The 27,116-nt window shown below is 37.4% G+C and overlaps 1 protein-coding gene across 1 annotated transcript; it reads right to left on the bottom strand.

The window, feature by feature from the left end:
- Nucleotides 1–10,113: 10,113 nt before the first annotated feature.
- LOC127104558 (uncharacterized) lies at nucleotides 10,114–11,028 on the bottom strand. The gene has a single exon (XM_051041740.1). It carries the CDS (start codon nucleotides 11,026–11,028, stop codon nucleotides 10,114–10,116), a length of 915 nt encoding a protein of 304 aa, XP_050897697.1.
- Between the last annotated feature and the right edge of the window lie 16,088 nt (nucleotides 11,029–27,116).

Consider the following 27,116-nt stretch of genomic DNA (forward strand, 5'->3'; position numbering starts at 1 on the left):
TTTTTTTTTTCTTATTCTTTTGATTTTTTCTCTCAGATCGTTGCCCTAAACCCTAAACCCTAAATTTTTTTGAAAAGATGGTTATTTTCGTATTTTTTTTGAAAAACCTGGTTATTTTAAAAAAAAAATCGAATAAAAAAGAATTAAAAGTAATCAATTTTAATAGTGTTACTTTTTGAATAGAGAAAATAGAATGATAATGACAAAATCATCCCTGCAGGAATTGTATATGAATTTGATTTTGTGTTATCAACGACATAAATCGTGAGAAGCTAACACATATTAGTGAATAAATAAGAATCCCTAACTTTAAAGAAAACCATGACCCACCCTAAAATCATGAACAAAAAGGATAGAAATCAGCGTCCCGATAACAAGTAAGGATATTGAACCAGTTTTGATTTTTTCTCTCAGATCGTTGCCGACGGTCATTTGGATTTGAGATATGTTTTTGATTTTACTCTAATAAAGTTGATTTTAAACTGGTTCTCAAAACCCGATTAACTAGTTTGGTTCTCAAAACCAGTTATCCGATCTGATCTAGTTTTCAAATCCAATTAAAAGAACTGTTCTTTAGGTGTTTAAACTGGTTCTCAAATCCAGTTAACTGATCGAAACTTCATTTTAAACTAGTTCTCAAATCCAGTTAACTGGTCTAAACTGTTTCTTAAACTGGTTCTCAAATCCACTTAACTGAACTGTTTTTTAACTGGTTCTCAAATCCAATTATCTAAACTGTTTTTTAAACTGGTTCTCAAATCCAGTTATCTAAACTGTTTTACTAAATCCAGTTAACTGAATTGTTTCTTAAACTGGTTCTCAAATCCAGTTAACTGAACTGTTTTTTAATCTGGTTCTCAAATCCGGTTGACTGAACTGTTTATTAAACTGGCTCTCAAATCCGGTTGACTGAACTGTTTATTAAACTGGTTCATAAATCCAGTTATCTGAACTGTTTTTTTCAATTGTATAACTGAACTATTTTTTCAACTGGTTCTCAAATCTGGTTATCTGAACTGGTTTTTAAACTAGTTCTCAAATCTGGTTATTTTAAACTGGTTCTCAAATCCAGTTATCTGAACTGTTTTCTAAACTGGTTCTCAAATCCGGTTAACTTAAACTGGTTAGAAAATCCAGTTATCTGAACTGTTTTTTAATTGGTACTCAAATCCGGTTATGTTAAACTGGTTAATAAATCCAGTTATCTGAACTGTTTTTTAACTGGTTCTTAATTCCAAGTATCTGAACTATTTATTAAACTGGTTCTCAAATCCAGTTAATTGAACAGTTTTTTAAACTGGTTCTCAAATTCAGTTATCTGAACTGTTTTTAAATAGGTTCACAAATTTGGCTAATTGAGTTGGTTCTCTAATCCGGTTATCTGAACTTTTTTTAAGCAGGTTCTTAAATCTGGTTATTTGAACTGTTCTTTAAACTGGTTCTCAAATCCGGTTATTTAAATTGGTTACTGAATCCAGTTACCTGAACTGGTTTTTAACTGGTTCTCAAATCAAGTTATCTGAACTGTTTTTTAACTGGTTCTCAAATCCAGTTATTTAAATTGGTTACTGAATCCAGTTACCTGAACTGTTTTTTAACTGGTTCTCAAATCAAGTTATTTGAACTGTTTTTAAAATTGGTTCTCAAATCCAGTCAATTGAACTGTTTTTAAAACTGGTTTCCTTTATAAACCAAGATAACTGAACTATTTTTTTAACTGGTTAGCTTTTTAAATTCAGTTATCTGAACTCCAATTTTGTTTTCTTTATTGGTTATCTGAATTGCAATTGTACTAACGATCTACGTGAAATCCATTTCCTGAACGTTTTTAAAACTAGTCATCTTGAATTACAAATCCTTAAACCAGTTGATCTTAAAATTCAGATATGTAAACTGTACCCGGACTGCAATTCCCCAAACCCCTTAAATCCAGTTATTTAAATTGTTTTCTAATCAGTTTTGTTTTTAAAACTAGGTAACTGAACTGCAATATAAAACTAATATTATAGAAAAATTATGTTAATATAAAAATAATAAATAATAAAATTGGTCCATTGCAAATTTAGTAACAAGTGATTTTATTATTATACAATTTTTTAAATAAACACCTCACAAAAATGATTTTCACGAGAAATAATAAAAAAACAATTTTAAATTTTAATAGATTTTTAATATTAAAAATTTAACAATAACATATTTTAAACTTGAAAACAATATCTAATTAGTGCAATAATACTATATTTGTTTCTGTAATGTTGTATTTTAATAACCAATAAAAAATACTCCAATAAACCATAAGAATTAATTTTAGGAAAATAATCAAAGTTAATATTAAATTAAATGATTTATCTTTACATTTTTAAAATGATTTTAAAATGATTTTAGCCAAGCCACTTTAGCAAGAGCATTTGTATAGATGAATGAAATCATTCCATCCTTAATCATTTTTCTCACAAAGGAATGTCTAAATCCTATATGCATAGACTTTCCATTGTACACTTCGTTGATTCTATGATACTCTCAAATGGATTTATTCATAATTCTTGTGACAAGTGTTTATACACAAAAGTATTTATTTGCCTCTATGTTGATGACATGTTAATAATTAGCAATAATTTGAATGGAATTTTAGAGACAAAGAGGTTTCTAACTTCCATTTTAAAATGAAAAATCTTGGACTTGTACACAATTCTAGGGATCAAAGTTAAGCGAAACAGTGGGGTTCAAACACATATTGAGAAAATGCTTGATAAGTTCAAACACCTAAAATTTAAGGAAGTAACCATTCCATTTGATCATGTCGTCAAACTTCAAAAGAACAATGGAAGTGCAATAGGGTGTCTTATGTACTTAATGCAATGTACCAGACCTGATATATCATTTGTAGTTAGTAAAATGAGTAAATTTACTAGTAATCCAAGTAATGAACACTAGAAGGCAATCATGAGGATTTTTGGCTATCTACTGAAAACCCAAAACCTTGGCCTTCATTATGGTAGGTTTCCTACCATACTAGAAGGATATACCGATGCGAGTTGGATATCTAACGTTGGAGATCATAAATCTACAACTAGATGGATATTTACACTAGCTGGAGGAGCAATTTCTTGGAAGAGCAAGAAGCAAACATGTATTACTCTTTCGACCATGGAATCAGAGTTCGTGGCTCTCGCTTCCACTGGTCAAGAAGCAGAATGGTTGAGGGATCTTCAATTGAAAATTATAATTTTGTCGATCTATTTACTAAGCCACTTGCCCGAGACTTAGTAAAAACAACCTCGAGAGGCATGGGGTTGAAACTCCTTGAATAAGAGTTCCAACAGCGGCGACAACCCAATCTTATGTTAACAAAACATTAACTTCAAGATTCAATGGGTAACAAAAAGTTATTGATTTGGGTGTAAGTCAGACATTGGGTAATAATGTTGACTATTTTAAATAGAGGGTTGAGATTTTCAAAACATCTTAATGAAGTTCATAACCTAGGAAAAGCATCTCATGGGAAAATATACAAAATGAACTTCACCTATGTGAATTCCGAGATGGTGTCGCCTCAAAGTGAGAGTTGGAGTTTCTCTCATGAAAAATTCATGAAACAGGATGACACATAACTATAAATAAGTGCTAAGTGAGATATGTAGAGGAAGAACCTTTAAAGAGTGTGTGTAAGGTCACGTCGGTCTAATAATATGGATTAATGGTTTAAAAGCATTACTACCTAATATTCCGACTAAACTTTGCGTTATCCTCACTAAGGTTAAATTTTAAATCGAAAGATACCTAATTGTATTAACACTCTTTATATCTCATTTTCAGGAATTAGTTTTGTCATTCTTAGAACAAGTGGGGGATTGTTGGAAATTATGAACAATAATTGCCATGAGTATGTTCCAATATGACAAAAATTGGCAATTGAGTTAATTGCAATAAATGCATGGCAAGTAATCCCATAAAGAAAGTGGATCTAACATTAAAAATATTTATAAAGACCTTGAAACATTAAACTCACCAAAGGAGTCAAAGAGGATAAGGTGCCACATGGAGAAATGTGATGGTCCCAAGCATTATGTCACATAACAACCAATCGTCGGTGTAGTCACCGACGACACCGGCTGCGGCTCTGGGACCAGGTCCGAGGGCGTGTGCGTAGAGGCGTTAGTGGTGCCTTATAGGCGGCACTTGAGCACTTAGGCACGATGCATTGGAGCAAGCAGGCTATTCGCGACGTTAATGAGGTGGCGCTCCGGCGGTCGGCCTTTGGTCGGCCTACTGCAAATTAATTTTAAGTATTGCTCCATGATTTTGGTCGTTGCTTACAGTTTGAATTTTGAATTCAAAATATACAACACTTCATGAAGTGGTACATTGTATTATCATAGGTGAACCATTGCAAAATATGGTGAAAAAGTGTTGTTTCATCAAGACTTGCAAACTTATGAAACAACACATGCATGACCTATATATACATGATTCTGAATTCGAAAACATTAACTCAAAATTGTACATCCTCTTCCATATTCCATATTGTTAGCTCACAATTTCGAATCCCATTTTAGAATTACCAAAATGGAAATCCCAATGAAGATGTTTTCGATCGAATTTGGTATTAGGGAGATCCAGTCGAAAGTCCCTGGGTGAGAAGGGCCAACGTGCAGTTAGGACTTAGAAATATTTCTTCAAATGTTTTAAAGATGGTTTCGATTGAAGATTCAAATTCAAATAAAGAAGAGAACTTTGTTCTCATCTGAAACTGATGAAAGTACACGTGAAGAATAATGGACAGCTACATCCATGCAAAGGGCCATGTGTCTCGACATGATTGAATGGACGTTAGAAACAGTTAATTCGATTAAGTATAAAGAGAGGGTCTTAGTGTTAGGATCAGTGGTGTCAAAGTGTGTACAGAGTCTGTAAAATTTACAAGTACCCGTGTGAAGAGGAACCGTAAATTAAGAGATGTACGTTTGTTTACACCATTGTCAGTTATTTTGAAGCAACACAATTTATCTTTACTTTTCCAGAAATACTTCTTCATTTCAAACATTCTTAATACTTCTTTATTTCAAAAATTCTTCTTTGCTGGTAGTTATCATCATTTCTTTTACAATCTTTCTCTTTAATTCGTATTAGTTTTTTACTGTATGAGTTTTTAATCATCATTACCACAGACACTATCGAAGTGTTCATATTTACTAGAATTTACTTTAAAACAATTAACACATGTTCTAGGATCAATCTGATCGATCCTGTGAGTAACCGAATTTAGCAATTTGGAAGATCAACGGTTGTTTACCATTTCTCACGGTAAACAAATTGGCAGACCCAATGGGACAGTGTTGAAAAGTATATTTCCGGCAAATAATTTTTTATCATATCCACAGAGATTGGGTGATATTACCGCCGTTCAATAATCTCAATTGTTGTAAGTTTGAAAAGTAACCAAGTTGTTTTTGAATGAATTGTTATCTCTTAATTAAAATGACACTAAGACAATGAAATTAGTTTTAAATCAAATATAAAAGGCTTGCCAAGATTGGAGTTCACTATCCCAATTTCTTATGTTTCCCTAGTGACAACTATATGGACTCAAAATTATTGATAATATTCAACTATCCTCTCAATAACATTTATTTCTAAATGATATTCTGATAATCACTATATTAATCTTTAAACGATTTCTCCATCTAACTATTAATATAACAATCTTTAATGTTTGATACAAAAGAAAAGTAGTGTATAAATCTATTTCTACAATTTATTCACTACTTGAAAGCATACTTTAGGTCAAGATTTGAACAACCTTTATCAACAATAACTCAAATCTGAATATTTAAAATAGGGTGAAAGTATCAATCCATACATCAATAATCAATTGTCACATACAAGAGTTAATAAGAATACATAATCAATAAGGGATAGCTACTACCTCCAATCTTGCCAAAGTGGGGTTTAGCTCCTCATCACCTTGTTTGACAACAATGGAATGGATACAAAAAATGGCCTCTAGATTGCTCTTACAAAACTTGTGATAATCTCTCCTTTTCTCCCCATGTGTGGTTAAAAAGTTCATTGTTTCTCTAATAATCTCCTTTTGGTCTAAAACAGAAAAGTGGTCTCAAAAGGTTCTAAAAATGCCACACTTAAGTTGGGCTCCAAACATAACAAGTGGCCCAAACTAATTAAAAGGCTTGCTATCTTCGCAGGGTTCACGGTGCCAACATGGGTCGCGACACGAACTGAAGAAAATGCAACTTCTTTGCCTTGCAAGCTTCCTCAACACTTTTTCTTCCAAACTTTATTCTTCAAGTGTGTTTCCAAAATGCCCATCAAGCTCCTTCCAAATTTTTCTCATACAATCCAATGCTCTCTTGTCCACAATTTCTACAAAACTAACAAATAAGTGAAATATCTACTCAAAACATAATTAAAATAAACTTAATTGCATATTTACTAAATTGTGAGAATAAAAGTGTGTAAATTCGATAAGAAAATGGTAAAAGGGACCAATAATAATATATGAAAAGTAGTGATAATTGGTCCCTAACAACTCTCCCTAACTTATTATTTTGTTTGTCCCTAAACAAAAGTTTTTCACCAAAGTAACAAAAGTAATGAAACAAGAGAATGAAACAAGGATTAACCAAAGACACTTAAATGGTTCAAAAGTGTACAGCCCTTTCACAATCCACTTGCCTCAATGCTAGACAAAACATGAACAAGAATAATGGTTGGGTGCAAATACCAAGAAATTCAAAGCAATACATGTCGAAATTGAATCAAACTTATACACACATCATAGTAATGATGAATAAACATGATGGTTTTCTTTCACTCATCCGAACAATTAAATCAACATCAACTCGAATCATGCGGTCATCAAAGCAAACACTAAATCATGTGAAAAAAATGAGAATCAAGAGGTCTTTCAAAGGTTGTACTGTGGCTTGGGTTACAAAGAAAGGGTATGATTAAGGGAATTCAAACAAAAATGCCTATCCCAAGGGAGCATTCCCATAAATTCAAACTCAACAACAAATTCTATTTTTGATCCCAATTTTTCTTCTTTTCTTATTTTTCAACAACAACACAACCATGAACTCTCTTTTTATTTTTTCTTCTTCTTTTTACTAGCTCCATAATTTCAAAGGTGACTTATTGTTCTTGTTTCTTTTCACACTTTCACCTTTTCTAAAACACCACTTTTTCAAGTTTTTATCAACTCTTCTAAGTTACTCTCCCCAACTTTAGACTTCAAGACAAAATTTATGCAGTAATGCTCCCTACTTAGACATAGGCAAAAGACAAAAATTGCAAACAAAATCGGTTGAAGGTTCAATTGAAACAAAAGAAATTAGGATTCATTTATTCGCAATATTTTTAATGGAATTTGCACTTATCAATCAAATGAATCCTAATACAAGCTCAAAGGGGTTAAACTAAGGATCACTCCTCACAAGGTTAGTTGATTCAAAACTTTTTTTTTGGCCAAGTGGTTTTTCTCAATAACAAACAATGTCTCTATCACTTTCACAATTTTCACAAAAATAGACTAATGCATGATTTAGCATGATAAGAATGAATTGAAATAATATTCGGTCTCCCGCATTTAGTGCACAATGGAAGGCTACCTCACAATTGGTTAAGTTCTACTTTGATTCAAAATTGACATGTATCTCAAGGAATTTATGATAGGAAATTTGCAACACACCATCAAACTATTCATGTTAAGTCTAGAAAGCGGTAAAGTGTACCTTGAAATGCCGACAACCAATTCTTATCATCACCACTCAATGTGTCATACGCTTCCTTCCTTGCAAGCATTACTTGGTTCATTCAAGCTTAACTCAAGAACGAGAATAATTAAACAAAAAAGTGGGGCATACCAAAGTTCATAGAAACACACAATTAAACTTCACAATAAATATACATGCAATTAACAAAATAAAAGTTCACGGTGAAACGAGAGCCACCAAAAGTACAAAAAAAACGGGAAACACCAACATGTGATGCTTCCTAAAGTACAACCATAATTAAAAACACAAAAACAATAATAATAATAATAAAAACTAACAAATAAAAAAAATCTAATACTACCCAAACCAAGGTCTTCAATCCTCCTCATCAACACCACCGCCCACGGACCCAATGACATCTTCCATGTCTTCATCGTGACCCGCACCACTAGCTTGACCACTATCTCCTGCATCCCCCATGAATGTTGGCCTGCCCTCAGGCCAATTAGAATAAGATACGTACTCCACCTGAGTCGGAAAAGTGCGGGCTTCGGGTGCTAAGAATGTGTTCTGGAACTGCTGCTGCATGGCATCAAATAAGAATAATTGAGACCTCCTAGAAGCCTCAAAGTTTTCACAACAGTAAGTGGCAAACGCCATCTGATCAAAAACTGGTGCACAACGGGCGCGAGGCCTAGATGAAGAAGTGTCTGCTTCCTTAACTCTATCCATCTGACTTTGGCAGAACCTGTTCAAAAACGCATCATTAATCACACTGGTTATAGAAAGGTGCATCTCATCCGGAATAGGCACATTTGCACTTCGGTAAAGCCCCATAATCAGCCCTGGATACATGAGCACACCGGCTTTCCCTCCGAACTTTGTCCCGCTAGTTTCCACTTTTCTCATCTCCCCCGTGATGATAGACGCATCCACTGATTTCCCAATCATAATGTAATACAAAAGGAAACCGGCATCGAGTGGAATTGTGGTACTATGGCTCCGCGGCCGAATGTTGTTCAACAAAAGAACCAAATAAGCTCGGGCTTCCAAATTAAGGGTTTCCCTCTTCCAAGATTTTTCAAATCCTTGATCGTTCAAGTCATACGTCCTTCCCTCAAGGCAAAGGTGAGCACTAACAGCATCAAGATCCCTATCATTTGCGATCTCTTTAGCACAGTATTCACACCGCATGTTACCCGCCAAGGTGAGAGGATGACCCAAATAAGTATTGATTGCATCCCTATTGAAAGCGATGATCTTCCCCCTCACCCTAGTTTGATAGTGGTATGCTACACCTTCTTCCAATTGAAGAGCATTGGCGTAAAATTCACGCACAATGTCATAATTGATTTCCGCTTCCGGCTCACAAATTTTCCCCCAAAAATTCTCCACAATCTTCCTATAGTTGCCACCTGGTGACAAACGAATTAACCTCTCTGGCTGGATGGTTCTTTTGATCAGCTTTTCAAACCTCTCCTCATGCTCATTACTAATGAATTTCCACATGGACCTTGAGGGACCAGAGCTTACTATTTTTGTGCGCTTAGACATCTGCAAGAAAACCACAAAGCAGCCACACAACAGCCAAGAATTAAGTCAGCACACGTAACAAGAAAAAAATAAAGTGCTGAAATTCTTCCAGTTCGTGGCGCGAAAACCAGATCACGACGCGATCTCTGTGAAACCCAGAAAAACCAATAGCCATAGGGTTTTTCCTACTGCTCAAATCCTTTCAAAATTTATACCACAAACTCTTAACCTGTCCTAATTTGAAGAATCTCTACACATGCAAAGTGAATTTCAACAAACAAAAATTATCTTCTAACAATTACCCTAATTCACCTTGATGAGAGAGCAAAGAAGGAAAAAGGAAAAAGAGTAAGCATACCTTGATGAGAGAAAGAGATTGAAATGATTCTTGCAAAAAATGGGATTATTGAGATTGAGAGGGTTAAGATTGTTAGGTTTGAGTTTGGGAGTGAGAGAGTGTGTTGTGAAAGTGGTGAAGAGAGAGGGATAAAGTTATAAAATATAATAAGGAAACAAAAGTAAAACAAAAAACAGAAAATAAAAGGGGCCTGTTCCGCTCAGTTCGCGGGGTCAACTTGGTTTGCGGCGTGAACTGAAGGTTTCCTAACTTCCAGAATATCACACAAAAATAGGGGAATTAAATTTCCACTCAGTTCGCGGGGCGAACTGAAGGAATTTTCTAAAAATGTTGGAAATTGGACTGACCTCCATTATAATCTCGAAAACAAAGCAAAATACATTACACAAATGAAGTAACAAAAAAATGAAATGCATGCTTACAAAATTGGGTTGCCACCCAACAAGCGCTTTGTTTAACGTCGTTTGAGCTCGACGGTTCGGCGGTACTTCACGATTTGACGAGCGAAACTACATAGACGTCTCTGTTTACTTCTCCACCATGGTAGACTTTTAATCTCCGCCCATTCACAGTCCATCTCTCTTTTGACTTTGGGTCCTCAACCACAATGGCTCCATAATCTCGCACCTCTTTCATTACAAACGGTCCCGACCATTTGGACTTCAACTTACCCGGAAGCAACTTGAGTCTTGAATTAAAAAGGAGCACCATTTGTCCAACTCTGAACTCCTTGTGATGGACATTTCCATGATGGTATGCTTTCACCTTCTCCTTGTAAAGCTTGTTTGAGTGGTAAGCATTGTTCCTTAATTCCTCCAATTCATGGAGTTGTTCTTTTCTTTCCTCACCGGCTAGAGTGGAGTCAAAGTTCAAGAATTTAAGAGCCCAAAGTGCTCTATGTTCCATCTCTACCGGGAGATGAAAAGTCTTCCCATAAACCAACTGAAATGGGGTTAGTCCAATAGGAGCTTTGTAGGCGGTACGATATGCCCATAAAGCTTCATCCAATTTTGAAGACCACTCTTTTCTTGAGCTCGAAACAGTTTTTTCAAGTATCCTTTTTACTTCTCTATTTGACACTTCCGTTTGACCATTTTCTTGTGGATGGTAAGGAGTAGTCACTTTATGCTTTACACCATAATGTTCCAAGACTTTTTCCAAGGGTGTTCTGCAAAAATGTGATCCCTCATCGCTTACTAACACCATAGGCACACCAAAACGTGAAAATATGTTTTTCTTTAGAAATCTTATCACGGTTTTGGAGCCGGCCTTAGGTGAAGCAATTGCTTCCACCCACTTTGACACATAGTCAACGGCTACAAGAATATACTCATTATAGAAAGAAGAGGGAAATGGGTCAACAAAATCAGTGCCCCAACAATCAAAGACTTCCACTTCCAACATGTTGGTTAGGGGCATTTCATCTCGTTTGCCTATCCCTCCGCTTCTTTGGCATGTGTCACAATTCTTTGCATGTTCATGTGCGTCTTTAAACACGGGCGACCAATAAAATCCCGCTTGGAGGACTTTAGTGGTTGTTCGCAAACCGCTATAATGACCTCCATACGGAGAGTTATGACAATGCCAAAGGATATCTTTTGACTCTTCAAGTGTCACACACCTTCTTAAAATGTTGTCCACACCCGCTTTGAACAAATACGGGTCATCCCACACATAGTACTTTGCATCCGCTAAAAATTTCTTTCTTTGATTACTAGTGAGGTCTTTCGGTGTCAAACTGGTTGCCTTATAATTAGCAAAATCGGCAAACCAAGGCCTCACTTGAATCGCATAAAGCTTTTTGTCCGGAAATTCTTCCCTCACTTCTTCTTTATTTGTAATTTCCACATTAACCAATCAGGACAAATGATCCGCTACCAAGTTTTCGGAACCCTTTTTATCCCGGATTTCCAAATCAAGTTCTTGTAATAACAAAATCCAACGAATTAGTCTTTGTTTGGAATCTGGCTTGGTTAGAAGATACTTGATTGCCGAATGGTCGGTGTAAACTACAACTTTGGACCCGATCAAATAAGCTCTAAATTTTTCCAATGCATACACTATAGCTAGTAACTCCTTTTTGGTTGTCGCATAATTGACTTGCTTCTCATTTAAAACTTTACTAGCATAATGGATGGAATGAAATTTTTAGCTCTTCTTTGACCCAAAACCGCACCAACCGCATAATCGCTTGCATCACACATAAGTTCAAAATCAAGTGTCCAATCAGGTGCAACGATTATGGGTGCGGTGACTAACTTTTCTTTTAACTCATGGAATGCTTTTAGACACGACTCATCAAAAAGAAATTGCGTACCTTTGTTGAGCAAATTACTCAAGGGCTTTGCTATCTTTGAGAAGTCCTTGATAAATCTTCTATTGGTGTAAGCCCTATAGGCCAATACTTTTGGTACTTGTATCGAATTATTTAAAAGACATTTTCTTTATTATGGTTGATTAATAAAGTCCTTGGAATAGATAGTCCGTTTAATGTATTAAGTGTGACTTAATCATGAGAACACATTAAACATAAGGACACTATTCTTAAAGTATCCGTAGTCGAGCTTTAGTGTGAAGTGGGATAACATTAAAGCATTAAGACTATTATGTTTGTAGACTGATGATCACATCTCATGGATCATGGATAAAGAGTTATCAAGTCTTAAACATAGGTATGAATATTAGGAGTAATATTTATACCGGATTGACCCACTATGAGAATACTATATAGAAAGTTATGCAAAGTGTCATAAGTTATTCTCATGGTGATAATAGTGTATACCACTCTTCGACCTGAAACCACTATGGATCCTAGATATAGAGTCGAGTGCTTTGTTGCTGATCCAACGTTGTCCGTAACTGGATAACCATAAAGACAGTTGATGGGTACTCCACAAAGCATGCTGAGGGACATGAGTGTCCTAGATGGAATTTGCCAATCCTGCGTAACAGGATACATGTCTATGGGCCCGATATTGAACTGGACAAGGGTGACACGGTCTATACCTTGTGTTCAATATAGACATAAGGGCAAAGGGGTAATTATACACATAATTATTATCACAGGAGGTTTTGTCAGATCACATGACATTTTCGTAACTTGGGTAGCAGTGATGTGTTGCTAGATACCGCTCACTGTTTATTATGTTAAATGCGTGATTTAATATAATTGCCAACGTCGCGAAAACCTATAGGGTCACACACAAAGGACGGATTGATGAGAGATAGAATAATTAAGGAACATCGTAAGGTACGGTGTACTTAAGTAGAATACGAAATATGGTAATGTACCAAATACTTAAGTGATTTTGGCATATTATGAGATATGGGCCAAAATGCACTTAAGTGGGCTTTTTGGCTTGAAGCCCACACAAGTGGTTCTATAAATAGAACCCATTGGGTAGAAGCATTGTAACTCACTGAGACAGAAAACACAACTGAAGAGTTGGAATTTCGTATCTCTCTCTCACTCAAAGCCTTCATTCATAACAGCTAGCACTGCGATTGAAGGAATCCGTTCGTGTGGACTGAGTAGAGACGTTGTCATCGTTCAACATTCGTGATCGCCCCGTGGATCTGTAACAAAGGTTTTGATCATTATCAGAGATCTGCACCAAAGGTTCGAATCGCCACAAGAGGTAACGATTCTATCACTGATCATGCCCATTCGTAAGGATCACTAAATAGAGAAAATTTTAATTCCGCTGCGCCTTGGATGGCTATTCTCCTTCAGTGGTTTCAGAGCCACTTACGAAACCATGAATCTGATATTTGTTTTTGTTCTGTAATAATATGATTAAAGACAGGATGAATCAAAGGTTAAATTGAGATCGATCAAGTTACATATATGTGATATATGCAATCCGGATGCAAAATACATTATATATGATATAGTGTTCTCGTTTCGTTCATTCAAACCCTCAACGATTGTTTTCCTTTGAGCGATCAATGGTCGTTTGCTTCTTGATCTGACATTAGTATGGTGAAGCAATGACGTGTTGATCAATCATACTGAATTAACAATCGAGATGTGTTTGACGGTCTGAAATTGGTGCATCAGGGTTAGTGACGACACAAGGGTTGTGTTGTCAGAGAGTTATGCGATTGGGGTTTGACTGCATAAGAGTTGTGCGTTCTAAACACTTTTCCGAACAGTGTTAACCGGTTAACGCGTATGGTTAACCGGTTAACGCAATACGAAATAAAAATTTTTGAGTTTTCAAACAGTGTTAACCGGTTAGCGCAAAACGAAATTCAGTTTTCTGAGTTTTTCAAACAGTGTTAACCGGTTAACGCATATGGTTAACCGGTTAACGCAAGGCAGAAAAGAATTTTCTAAAAGTTTTCAAACAGTGTTAACCGGTTAACGCAAGAAAAAATTCACCCGTTCGGCTAGAAAAAGTGCTTTGAAGTATCAAGTGTTGATACGAAAAACGACGTCAATTTTAAATGAATTGTTCATTAAAATTTTTGAGCAGGGGCGCTGCCCCTTCGACCCCGCAAGGGGCGCTTCCCCCTTGACCCCTGTCCGCTGACCGGACAGCGGAACACCCGTTCCCGCTGTCCGGGCAGCGGACCCCCGGCTAACTCTGCGTAGTGTGATCGGTCGTCGAAATTTAATTTGATTTTAATTAATTAAAGGAATTAATAATAATAATAATAAGTGTTTATTATTGTCTTGTGGTGATCGGTTATGGCCTTAGTTTTCCTTTGTTTTGTTTTGGGTTTTAAAATACGACCTGCGTGTCGTGCCTCTCTCTTAATCTCCCAAATGTAACTTCTTTTCTCATCTCACTCCCTCGTATGTAAAACGAGTTCCTTTTTATATAATGTAATGATATGAAGAAAGCAAAGAAGTCAGTGCCAAAGGAGGACAACCTTGAAGATCTTGCTTGGAGAAGCTTAGATCGTTGTAGGTTAGCTTAGGTTCTCTCATTGGCTTGGGAGAACAATTGCGCTAGGGGCCATAACTGTTTCATTATGTATGTATGTATGTATGTTGATGCATGTGAATGTATGTTGATGCATGTGAGAGACGGTTTATATGATAAACAAGCCGGTGAGATCAAAAAAATTGCAATTCCCTCAAAATAAATATTAAGTTTAAGCTTTCCAAGTTTTAACACTCATCAAGACTAGTATCGAATAATGTAGGTTTCGCCTACGTGAGGTGCATGTTCTATATTAGTAAGGTGTGATGGGATAATTGTAATATCCAACTGTTAAAACAATGGGTCAAACTTAACTAAACAAATTATAATAAGATTATATATATGTTTAGAAGCAAGAGTTGGGAATGATCCATATGATGGATTGGAATAAGGAGTTATTCACCCAACTAAAATTTTCGAGAGTTGTATGAGATACAATTGGAAGGAGTTCCTACCTAAATAACCTAGTTTTGTGTAATCCGCCTACGCGGACTTAGAACAAAGTGAAATATGGATCTCGACCCACTAGAAAATCTTCCAACGGGATTTTCCGAATCAAATGATGAGGGTCATTTGTTTTGAATAAAATAGTGGGAGCATGTTTAATTAAAGGCCTAATTAAATATGTCAATGATACTTATATTTTCATTAATCCTTGTGTAGATTACCATGACAACAAACACCTCTAACAACATATTACGATCAAACCCTGAGAAAGAAAAATTGTCTGGGACAAATTTTCTGGATTGGTACCGAGACATGAGGACCGTCCTCAAACATGATAAAGGGAAAGGCAAGGAAGTTGCCAAACCCAAACCCACTAGTGCTGCTTTGAAGCCTAGTGGAAGCATAGAAAAGGAAGGCACCTGCTTCCATTGCGGTAAGACCGCACACTGGAAGAGGAACTGCCCAAAGTACCTGGAAGATAGGAAGAATGGAGTAGAGACACCAACTTCAGGTATTTTTGTTATTGAAATTAATTTATCTACTTCTGCATCATGGGTATTAGATACTGGATGCGGTTCTCACATTTGTACAAATGTGGATGGACTGAAAAGGAGTAGAGATTTGGCAAAAGATGAAGTCGACCTACGAGTTGGCAATGGAGCAAAGGTTGCTGCCTTAGCCGTAGGAACTTATGAATTGACTTTACCTAGTGGTTTAATAATTCAGTTAGAGAACTGTTATTATGTACCAGCAATTAGCAGGAATATTATTTCCTTTCTTGTTTGGACAAGTTCGGTTTTTCATTCACAATAAAGAACAATTGTTGTTCAGTTTATTTGAATGATATATTCTATGCTACTGCTCAAATGAACAATGGATTATATGTCCTTGATCTTGAAGTGCCAATTTATAACATTAATACTAAAAGGATGAAGCCTAATGAGTTAAATCCAACTTACCTTTGGCATTGTCGATTAGGCCACATAAATGAGAAACACATTTCCAAACTCCATAAAGATGGACTGTTGGACTCTTCTGATTATGAATCATATGAGACATGCATATCTTATTTAATTGGAAAGATGACAAAGTCTCCATTCACAGGAAAAGGTGAAAGAGCTAATGATCTTTTGGCCCTCATACATACTGATGTATGTGGTCCACTGAACATATCAGCCAGAGGAGGTTTTCAGTACTTCATCACATTCACTGATGATTTCAGTAGATATGGTTATGTGTATTTAATGAAACACAAATCAGAGTCCTTTGAAAATTTCAAAGAATTCAAGAATGAAGTACAAAACCAACTAGGTAAGAATATTAAAGCTCTTCGATCAGATCGAGGTGGTGAATATTTAAGCCTAGAGTTTGATGACCATCTGAAAGAGTGTGGGATCCTATCCCAACTCACTCCTCCTGGAACACCCCAATGGAATGGTGTGTCTGAGAGAAGAAATTGAACCCTGTTGGACATGGTCCGATCCATGATGAGTCAAGCCGATCTTCCAAAACTCCTTTTGGGGACATGCGCTGTTGACCGCAATTTACACACTTAACCGTGTTCCATCCAAAAAGGTTGAAAAGACACCATATGAGATATGGAGTGGTAAGAGACCACATATGTCTTACATGAAGATTTGGGGTTGCGAAGTTTATGTGAAACGACAAATTTCAACTAAGCTTGAGCCCAAATCTGACAAATGCTTATTTGTGGGGTATCCTAAAGAAACAAGAGGATATTATTTCTACAATCCTTCTGAGGGAAAAATGTTTGTCGCTCGAACTTGAGTTTTCCTAGAAAGGGATTTTATTTCCAAAGGAATCAGTGGGAGGAAAGTAGAACTTGAAGAAATTCAAGAATCACAAAGTATTGATACACCTATGGAGGAATTAGAGCAGGAAACACAAGTAGTTGTGTAAGAGCAACCTGCTCAAGTAGAACAAGACCAGCGTAGGTCAGGCAGGATACGTCACCTACCTGAGATATATGGATATCTGATCAAGGTGATGTATTACTCATGGATCAAGATGAGCCTGTGACCTACTCATGGAATCTTCGTTTTGATGAAACAGTGAAACTGTATGGATTCATTAAGAACGAAGATGAGCCTTGTGTCTACAAGAAGGTTAGTGGGAGCATGATCGTATTCCTGGTATTATATGTAGATGACATATTACTCATTGGAATCGATATCCCTACCCCGCAACAAGTAAAGACTTGGTTGGGGAAATGCTTTTCTATGAAGGACCTAGGTGAAGCAGCCTATATATTAGGAATCAGAATCTATAGAGATAGATCACGAAAACTGCTTGGCCTAAGTCAGAGTACATATATAGACAAAGTGTTGAGACGCTTTAATATGCATGATTCCAAGAAAGGATTCATACCTATGCAACATGGCTTGTGTCTATCAAAAACACAATCCCCTTCAACTAAGGTAGAAAGGGATCGCATGAATAAGATTCCATATGCATCTGCAATAGGATCTATCATGTATGCCATGTTATGTACTCGACCAGATGTCTCGTATGCTTTAAATGCAACGAGTAGGTACCAATCTGATCCTGGTGATGCCCATTGGGTAGCTGTCAAGAATATCCTTAAGTACGTGAGAAGGACTAAGGACTCATTCTTGATATATGGAGGTCAGGAAGAATTGGCTGTAATTGGTTACACCGATGCTAGCTTCCAGACAGATAAGGATGACTTTAGATCGCAATCTGGTTATGTGTTTTGCTTAAATGGTGGCACTGTGAGCTTGAAAAGTTCAACGCAAGATGCAGTTGTTGATTCTACAACTGGGGCCGAGTATATTGCTGCCTTAAGTGCAGCAAAGGAAGCTGTTTGGATAAATAAACTTGGCATACTCCCTAGCATTGTGGATCCCATTGGTCTCTATTATGATAACAATGGTGTTATCGCACAAGCTAAGGAGCCTAGATCTCACCAACGATCCAAACACATACTTAGGCGTTGTGCGAAAATATGTAGAGTACCTACACTTGACAATAGGATTGACCCACTGACAAAGCCTCTTACACAGCAGAAGCATGATGGCCATATTAGATCAATGGGCATAAGGGTTATGCCTGATTGGCTCTAGTGCTAGTGGGAGATTGTTGATGTAAGCCCTAGAGGCCAATACTTTTGGTACTTGTATCGAATTATTTAAAAGGCATTTTCTTTATTATGGTTGATTAATAAAGTCCCTGGAATAGATAGTCCGTTTAATGTATTAAGTGTGACTTAATCATGAGAACAAATTAAACATAAGGACACTATTCTTAAAGTATCCGTAGTCGAGCTTTAGTGTGAAGTGGGATAACATTAAAGCATTAAGACTATTATGTTTGTAGACTGATGATCACATCTCATGGATCATGGATAAAGAGTTATCAAGTCTTAAACATAGGTATGAATATTAGGAGTAATATTTATACCGGATTGACCCGCTATGAGAATACTATATAGAAAGTTATGCAAAGTGTCATAAGTTATTCTCATGGTGATAATAGTGTATACCACTCTTCGACTTGAAACCACTATGGATCCTAGATGTAGAGTCGAGTGCTTTGTTGCTGATCCAACATTGTCCGTAACTGGATAACCATAAAGACAGTTGATGGGTATTCCACAAAGCATGCTGAGGGACATGAGTGTCCTAGATGGAATTTGCCAATCCTGCGTAACATGATAAATGTCTATGGGCCCGATATTGAACTGGACAAGGGTGACACGGTCTATACCTTGTGTTCAATATAGACATAAGGGCAAAGGGGTAATTATACACATAATTATTATCACAGGAGGTTTTGTCAGATCACATGACATTTTCGTAACTTGGGTAGCAGTGATGTGTTGCTAGATACCGCTCACTGTTTATTATGTTAAATGCGTGATTTAATATATTTGCCAACATCGCGAAAACCTATAAGGTCACACACAAAGGACGGATTGATGAGAGATAGAATAATTAAGGAACATCGTAAGGTACGGTGTACTTAAGTAGAATATGAAATATGGTAATGTACCAAATACTTAAGTGATTTTGGCATATTATGAGATATGGGCCAAAATGCACTTAAGTGGGCTTTTTGGCTTGAAGCCCACACAAGTGGTTCTATAAATAGAACCCCTTGGGTAGAAGCATTGTAACTCACTGAGACAGAAAACACAACTGAAGAGTTGGAATTTCGTATCTCTCTCTCACTTAAAGCCTTCATTCATAACAGCTAGCACTGCGATTGAAGGAATCCGTTCGTGTGGACTGAGTAGAGACGTTGTCATCGTTCAACGTTCGTGATCGTCCCGTGGATTTGTATCAAAGGTTTTGATCATTATCAGAGATCTTCACCAAAGGTTCGAATCGCCACAAGAGGTAACGATTCTATCACTGATCATGCCCATTCGTAAGGATCACTAAATGGAGAAAATTTTAATTCCGCTGCGCCTTGGATGGCTATTCTCCTTCATCTTCGATAGAATCCGGCATGTCCAAGAAAGCTTCTTACTCCTTTGATGTTTGTCGGAGGTGGTAGTTTTTCAATGACTTCCACCTTTGCTCTATCAACTTCCAGCCCTTTGGAAGAGATTTTGTGACCAAGAACAACACCTTCGGCGACCATAAAATTGTATTTCTCCCAATTGAGCACTAAATTTGTTTCCACACATATTTCCAAAACCACAACAAAGATTTTGCAAGCATAAGTCAAAGGACGACCCATAAACGTAAAAGTCATCCATAAACACCTCAATGCACTCTTCGATCAAATCCGAGAATATTGCTTGCATACACCGTTGAAATGTTACCGGTGCATTACATAATCCAAAAGGAATTCTTCGGTAAGCAAAAATGCCGAAAGGACATGTAAAAGCTGTTTTCTCATGATCCGCCGGATTGACCGAAATTTGGTTGTAACCCGAATAACCATCTAAGAAACAATAGAAATTCTTTCCGGCTAACCTTTCCAACATTTGGTCCATGAAAGGTAGCGGGAAGTGATCTTTCCTTGTAGCTTGATTTAGCCTTCTATAGTCAATGCACATCCTCCATCCGGTTACGTTCTAGTTGGAATCAACTCATTTTTATCATTTTTAACAACCGTCATACCACCCTTCTTTGGGACTACTTGCACCAGACTCACCCATTCACTATCGGAGATAGGATAAATCATTTCGGCCTCCAATAGTTTGACAACTTCTTTTCTCACCACTTCCTTCATTGATGGATTTAAGCGCTTTTGCGGTTGTGCAACGGGCTTGTAATTTTCTTCCATCATGATCTTATGCATGCAATAAGCCAGACTAATACCCTTTAAATCAGATAATACCCACCCTATTGCACCTTCATTCTTTTTCAGCACTTGTATCAACTTATGGTCCTCTTTTGTGGACAAGGCATTGCTAATGATCACTGGTTTAGTGAAATCATCACCAAGGAACACATATTTCAATTGTGGAGGTAGCATCTTTAACTCTAACTTTGGCTCTTCCACTTTCTTTTTCACACCCAAGTCCTCATTTTTCTCCTCATGATAAGCAATCTCTCCGCAAGACTCCAATTCTTCCAAAAATGCTTCAATTTATTTTTCTTTATTTTTGGTTAAAACATTGTAAGCTCCTATAAGAGATCTCTCTAACTGATTAGAAAGATGAACTTGATTTGCAACCACCACGATTTCCTCCTCGGTGGAATCGATTCGGAAAGAGTCATGCTTGTCGTTAGGGTGCTTCATGGCTTCAAAAAGATTGAAAGTTACCTCTTCGTCTTGCACTCTTACTTGCACGAGTCCATTATCAATGTCGATCATCATTCGGGCTGTTTTCATAAATGGTCTTCCAAGAATTAGAGGAACATCACGATCCTCATCCATGTTCACTACCACAAAATCTACTGGAAACAAGAATTTGTCCACCTTTACTAGCATATCTTGAGCAACTCCATATGGTGAAGTGGTAGACTTATCGTCTAGTTGCAAAGTCATCCTCATAGATTTCATCTCAACATTCCCCAATCTTTTAACAATGGATAACGGAATTAAATTGATGCTAGATCCAAAATCGACCAAACCATTGCCAATGTAAGTGCCTCCAATGGTCACCGGTAAAACGACTCGGCCCAGATTGGATTCCTTCCATGGGAGAGTTTTTTGGATTATGGCGCTACAACGTGCATCAAGCAAGTGTCTCGTCTTCCACATATCTCTTCTTCTTTGTGAGAACATCCTTCATGAACTTCGCATACTTTGGCATTTGCTCTAATGCTTCGGCAAATGGAATATTTATTTGAAGTTGCTTAAATATATCCATAAACTGTGCATAGTGTCTAGCATTCTCCTTCTTTGATGGTGTGTGCGGGTAAGGTAGATGTTGAGCTGGAATAGCACTCACTCCTTTATCTCTTTTTTTCTTCTTTCTTGCCTTTAATTCTTCCTTCTCACATGCTTCACCCTCCTGTTCAGCTGAACCATTCTGAACCTATTCAGTTCGCAGCGCCAAAGGGGGTCGCGGTGCGAACTGAGAAGTTTTTTCCTCTTTTTTATTTTCATATTCCAACACCACTTTGTTCTCTTCATTTTCAGTTACGACATTCATATCATCCTCTACTTCAACCTCCTCACTTCTTCCACTCGTCAACTCTTTACCGTTGCTAGTAACAATTTCTTTACAATGCTCCTTCAGATTGGTTTGAGTGTTGGCGGAGAAAGAAGAAATCGCTTGTTGTTCTGACAATTGCTTCGTAAGTTGGCCTACTTGATTCTCCAAATTTTTGGTAGCTTCCTCATTGCTCTTTTGGTTTGCCATGGAGGCTTGCATGAATTGTGTGATAGTATCTTCTAGCTTTGAACTTCCGCCTTGCGATTGTTGGACTTGAGAATTTGGACTTTGATATGGACTTTGTTGCTGAAAATTTTGGTTGTTAAATCTTGATTGTTGATAGCCTTGGTTGTTCCGTTGATATGAGTTGTTGTGTTGTGGAGGTTTCCTTTGATAACCTTGATTTTGGTTTTTCACATAACTCACTTCTTCTAATGGAGGGCAATAACCGGTGGGATGATCTCCTTGACATAGTTCACAACATGCCACTTGATGTCTAGCTTGAGATCCTTGAATTTCCTTTATTTGTTGTGGAAGTTTGGACATTTGTTGAGTGAGTAACTCCACTTGTTGAGTGAGTAACTCCACTTGTTGAGAAAGTAACTTGTTTTGGGCAAGAATAGCATCATTGGTACTTAATTCAAGAACTCTCGGTTTCCTTTGTGAAGGACTACGATCATGTTGACTTTGACGATCATTGAGTGCCATCCGGTCAATAATGACTTTCGCCTCTTCCGCGTTCTTTGACATAAGAGAGCCACCTGCGGTAGCATCCAAAAGTGTCTTGTGATGCGGTTGGAGACCATTTAGAAAAATGTGGATTTGAGTGAGTTCATCAAAACCATGGCCTTTGCATTTTCTCAACATTGACTTGAATATTTCCCAAGCCTCGTTTAAAGACTCGTTGCTCCCTTGATTGAATACCGCAATAGCCGTTTTGGCTTCCATGAATCGGGATTGAGGAAAATATCTTTCTAGAAACTTTTCTTCTAATAAATTCCAATCCGTCATCACTCTTGGTGATTGATCAAGATACCATTCTTTTGCCTTCCCCACTAAGGAATGTGGGAACATTCTCTTGAATAATGCTTCTTCACCCGCTTCCTCTATTCCCGTAGAACCCGCAATCTCATAGAATTTGGTGAGATGGATATACGGATCTTCATGGTCCATTCCGGTGAATGGATTTGCATAAAGGAGTTGGAGGATTCCGATTTTCATCTCCGTGTTCCTTCCACCACGAGCAAATTGGGAATTCCGCCTTGGACTATTGGCGGACATTTCGGTAGGAACTTCACCAGCCATGTTTCCTTCAAAAGTTTCTACACCCACTTCTTCAATTTGAACAAGTGAAGAAGTAGATGCTTCTTCTCTCCATTTCCTCTCTTCAGCTAGTTTCCTTCTTCTTCGTGTTTTGCTATTGAGCTTTCGAAGTGTTCTTTCAATTTCGGGATCGAATTGAAATTGCTCCTCGGAAGCCTTTCCTCGCATGCACTAGAATCTACAAAACTAACAAACCAAGTGAAACACAAGAGTGATAGTAGTAAAATAAAAAAAAACTTAGAACAATGAATTATTGCAATGCTTGCAATATGGAACACCAATCCCCGACAACGGCGCCAATTTGTTGAAAAGTATATTTCCGACAAATATTTTTTTATCGTATCCACAGAGATTGGGTGATATTATTGCCGTTCAATAATCTCAATTGTTGTAAGTTTGAAAAGTAACCAAGTTGTTTTTGAATGAATTGTTATCTCTTAATTAAAATGACACTAAGATAATGAAATTAATTTTAAATCAAATATAAAAGGCTTGCCAAGATTGGAGTTCACTATCCCAATTTCTTATGTTTCCCTAGTGACAACTATATGGACTCAAAATTATTGATAATATTCAAGTATCCTTTCAATAACATTTATTTCTAAATGAGATTGTGATAATCACTATATTAATCTTTAGACGATTTCTCCATCTAACTATTAATATAACAATCTTTAATGTTTGATACAAAAGAAAAGTAGTGTATACATCTATTTCTACAATTTATTAACTACTTGAAAGCATACTTTAAGTCAAGATTTGAACAACCTTTCTCAATAATAACTCAAATCTGAATATTTAAAATAGGGTGAAAGTATCAATCCATACATCAATAATCAATTGTCACATACAAGAGTTAATTGGAATACATAATCAATAAGGGATAGCTACTACCTCCAATCTTGCTAAAGTGGGGTTTAGCTCCTCATCACCATGTTTGACAGCAATAGAATGGATACAAAAAATGGCCTCTAGACTGCTCTTACAAAACTTGTGATAACCTCTCCTTTTCTCCCCATGTGTGGTTAAAAAGTTCATTGTTTCTCTAATAATCTCCTTTTGGTCTAAAACAGAAAAGTGGTCTCAAAAGGTTCTACAAATGTCACACTTAAGTTGGGCTCCAAGCATAACAAGTGGCCCAAACTAATTAAAAGGCTTGTTGTCTTCGCAGGGTTCGCGGCGCGAACTGAAGGAAATGCAGCTTCTTTGCCTTGCAAGCTTCCTCAACACTTTTCCTTCCAAACTTTATTCTTCAAGTGTGTTTCCAAAATGCCCATCAAGCTCCTTCCAAATTTTGCTCATGCAATCCAATGCTCTCTTGTCCACAATTTCTACAAAACTAACAAATAAGTGAAATATCTACTCAAAACATAATTAAAATAAACTTAATTGCATATTTACTAAATTGTGAGAATAAAAGTGTGTAAATTCGATAAGAAAATGGTAAAAGGGACCAATAATAATATATGAAAAGTAGTGATAATTGGTCCCTAACAGACAGTGCTAACATTTTTAATTGAAACTCTTTTTATTTCTGGTTGTTCATACATTTTCTCTTTTTTCGGGAAAAATACGTTGTTTGTTATTAAGGAGTGGTAAAGTAGCCATAACCAACGAACACATACCAAGTAGGAAATCCACTACGAGAATGGCGAATTTAAGTGCGCCAGATAACCAAAATTCTTAAAATCCACCAACCAACAATATACCACCCCCTCTTCTTCGATAGGGGCGAAGACGACCACAATGCACGTGTCTGAAACAGTTCCATCTATGGCGAGTTCGATGCCAACGCATTCGATCTCCCATACTGAATCGATTTTAACTTACATTGGGCCTAGGGGGCCTCCACATACCCCTCACCAATTGGAAATGTTTCAAACAGGCCTTTAGTACCCCCTGGTTTCTCTATACCATTTTGTGGTCGAGAACAACCATATGGAATGCCAACTTCCGTGATGGCAAGTTTACACAACGTTGGTTCGACTTTCTCAGAACTAGTGGTTAACATAAACTCTCCAGTACAAGGGTATGGGGTAAACCTGGGTCAAAATAACCAATCTTCAAGTTTGAGACACCAGACACAAATACCTAGCCGTACCAATAACTCCGCAGCAGTGTGGAGACAACAGATGGAGGAAAGCAACCATGATATGGTCCAAATGCTGACCCAAAAGTTGACCACCGTATTAAATCTTCTGATTCAGAATACGACTCAATCGAATCAACAGATGACAACGCAGGTGGCGCGAATGTCTGAATTCCTGGGTGTACCACAGCCTCATCGACACCCTCCGAGGGATTGGGTAAGGGAAAACCAGGGGGCAACCTTCGAAGAAGACCTTACTATCAACCAGATACCACAAAATCAACCACAACCAGAGATGGTGAATCAGGAAGTAGGAGTCAGACCCCCTAGGATCGAACCACAAATCCCCAGAGAAAGGGAGCCAAGAGTAGTAATGGTAAATATAAACCAAAATGATGATAATGTCATACGACAGATTCGACATGACGACATGGAAGCAGATAATAATCTAGTAGCCATGGTCGAGAGGATTATGGTTTGAAATGGGGTAAACTTTGGCCTTCGAAGGCAAATTATACACCACCTTTGTCAGAATATATATTACAAGCGGAAGCACCCCCTAGAACAAAAATCCCCAAGTTCACTATGTTTTTTAGGGATACTACTGAATCATAAGTTTTCATTGAGATGTTTTATGACCTAGAAAGCCATGGTATTTGTAAAACCCTCTTTTCTTTCTTTTGACGTAAAAACCTCCTTTAGAAGAAAGAAAGAAAAGAGGGTTTTACAAATACCATGGTTTTCTGGGTCATAAAACATCTCAATGTTTTCTTTTCAGGGATCTTGTGCAGAATGTCATTCAAGAAGGGAGACTCAAATTTGGAGACAAAACTTAGAGCCATATGAAGATAGACTCTGATCCTCTGTAAGTGGATGGTGCCCACTATACGGAGCCAGAGGAAGTGAACCTAGTCAAAGTCATTGACGATTTTGACATGACTGAAATCATTGAAGACTTTATCAATGAACCTGTCATGGCTAAGATTTCTTAACATCTTGATCATGAATCTTTTAATGACTCCATTCAAAAATCTGTGGGAGATTCCACCAATAAGAGCGAATCATTGAAGATTCCAATCTGATGATAGTCACCAAGGAAACCGCTGATGGTTTCGTGCAGATAGATAAGGCCACTAAGGGCCTTCAATTATAATTCCAAAAGTTGGACATCACTAAAGATATCAACATGGAGGTTAATATGGTCGAAATATACCAGGAGACCTCCACGGAAGTTGACAATGAATGTCGACAAGAAGAATATAACAAAGTTGCCTTCCCCAAAGAGGACGAAACGCTTTTTGACTTCCTCCGAAGGTGTCAGAAGAAGAAATCGAAAGTCATGTTGTGCCCCTAGTGCAGTGTTGTGTTCGACAAGAAGGCGACCCCAAATTTTGAGGGAGTAAGGAGGGAGAAACACCAAGGGGTCATCAAGCTTTTCAAGATCAACAGGTTGTTCAGCCCATAAGGGCTTTCGACCCAAGGAGATACTATGATCCAAGACGGCCGACGGTGAAACTTGGTGAAGCAAAGAGAAAAGGTCTTGATACTAAACCCATTTCTTTTAAACCTAGTGATGAAGCTTCAAATGGGAAGTGGGTAAAGCCAGTAGATAGCGGGAAACACGGCCAATGGAAATGGCAGAGCTTTGAAGTCGATAGAGGTTCATCATTAGCTTACCGTAGGGAATTTCAGGCCGACAAGAAAACCTCCCATGTCTCTGGAAATTATAAAGGAAAAAACCCTATGACAAGGTCTTAATGAAGAAGGGAGTAGAGGAGAAGGAAAGCCCAAAGGGATGCTGGTGAAAAAGAGAAAGCTGAGTCTAACACCAACGTGCCCACGAGACAAAAGGAAGACTCAGGCTTTGACAAAAGAAAATTCAATGATCCAGCAGAGGCGGCCAGAGAAAATTCAGGATTTGAGGCTTCTTTGGATATTTTAGTCGGTATGGTGTATGTGATGCCTAGGGAGTTCGACCGAATCACAGAGGTCGAAGATACCGACAACATTACGGAAAGAGAAATGGCTACTTATAAGCCAGTATGCTACTACGTGATGAACAATGGTTGCGTCGAAGAGCAAAATGCCTTCTTCGAGAGACCCA

The sequence above is a fragment of the Lathyrus oleraceus genome, chromosome 7, assembly GCF_024323335.1.
Source record: "Lathyrus oleraceus cultivar Zhongwan6 chromosome 7, CAAS_Psat_ZW6_1.0, whole genome shotgun sequence".
NCBI classification, from domain to species: domain Eukaryota; kingdom Viridiplantae; phylum Streptophyta; class Magnoliopsida; order Fabales; family Fabaceae; genus Lathyrus; species Lathyrus oleraceus.

Bases quoted from the DNA above. Each gene is read 5' to 3' on its own strand.
- LOC127104558 (XM_051041740.1), bottom strand. From the start codon at position 11,028: ATGTTGGAAGTGGAAGTCTTTGATTGTTGGGGCACTGATTTTGTTGAC.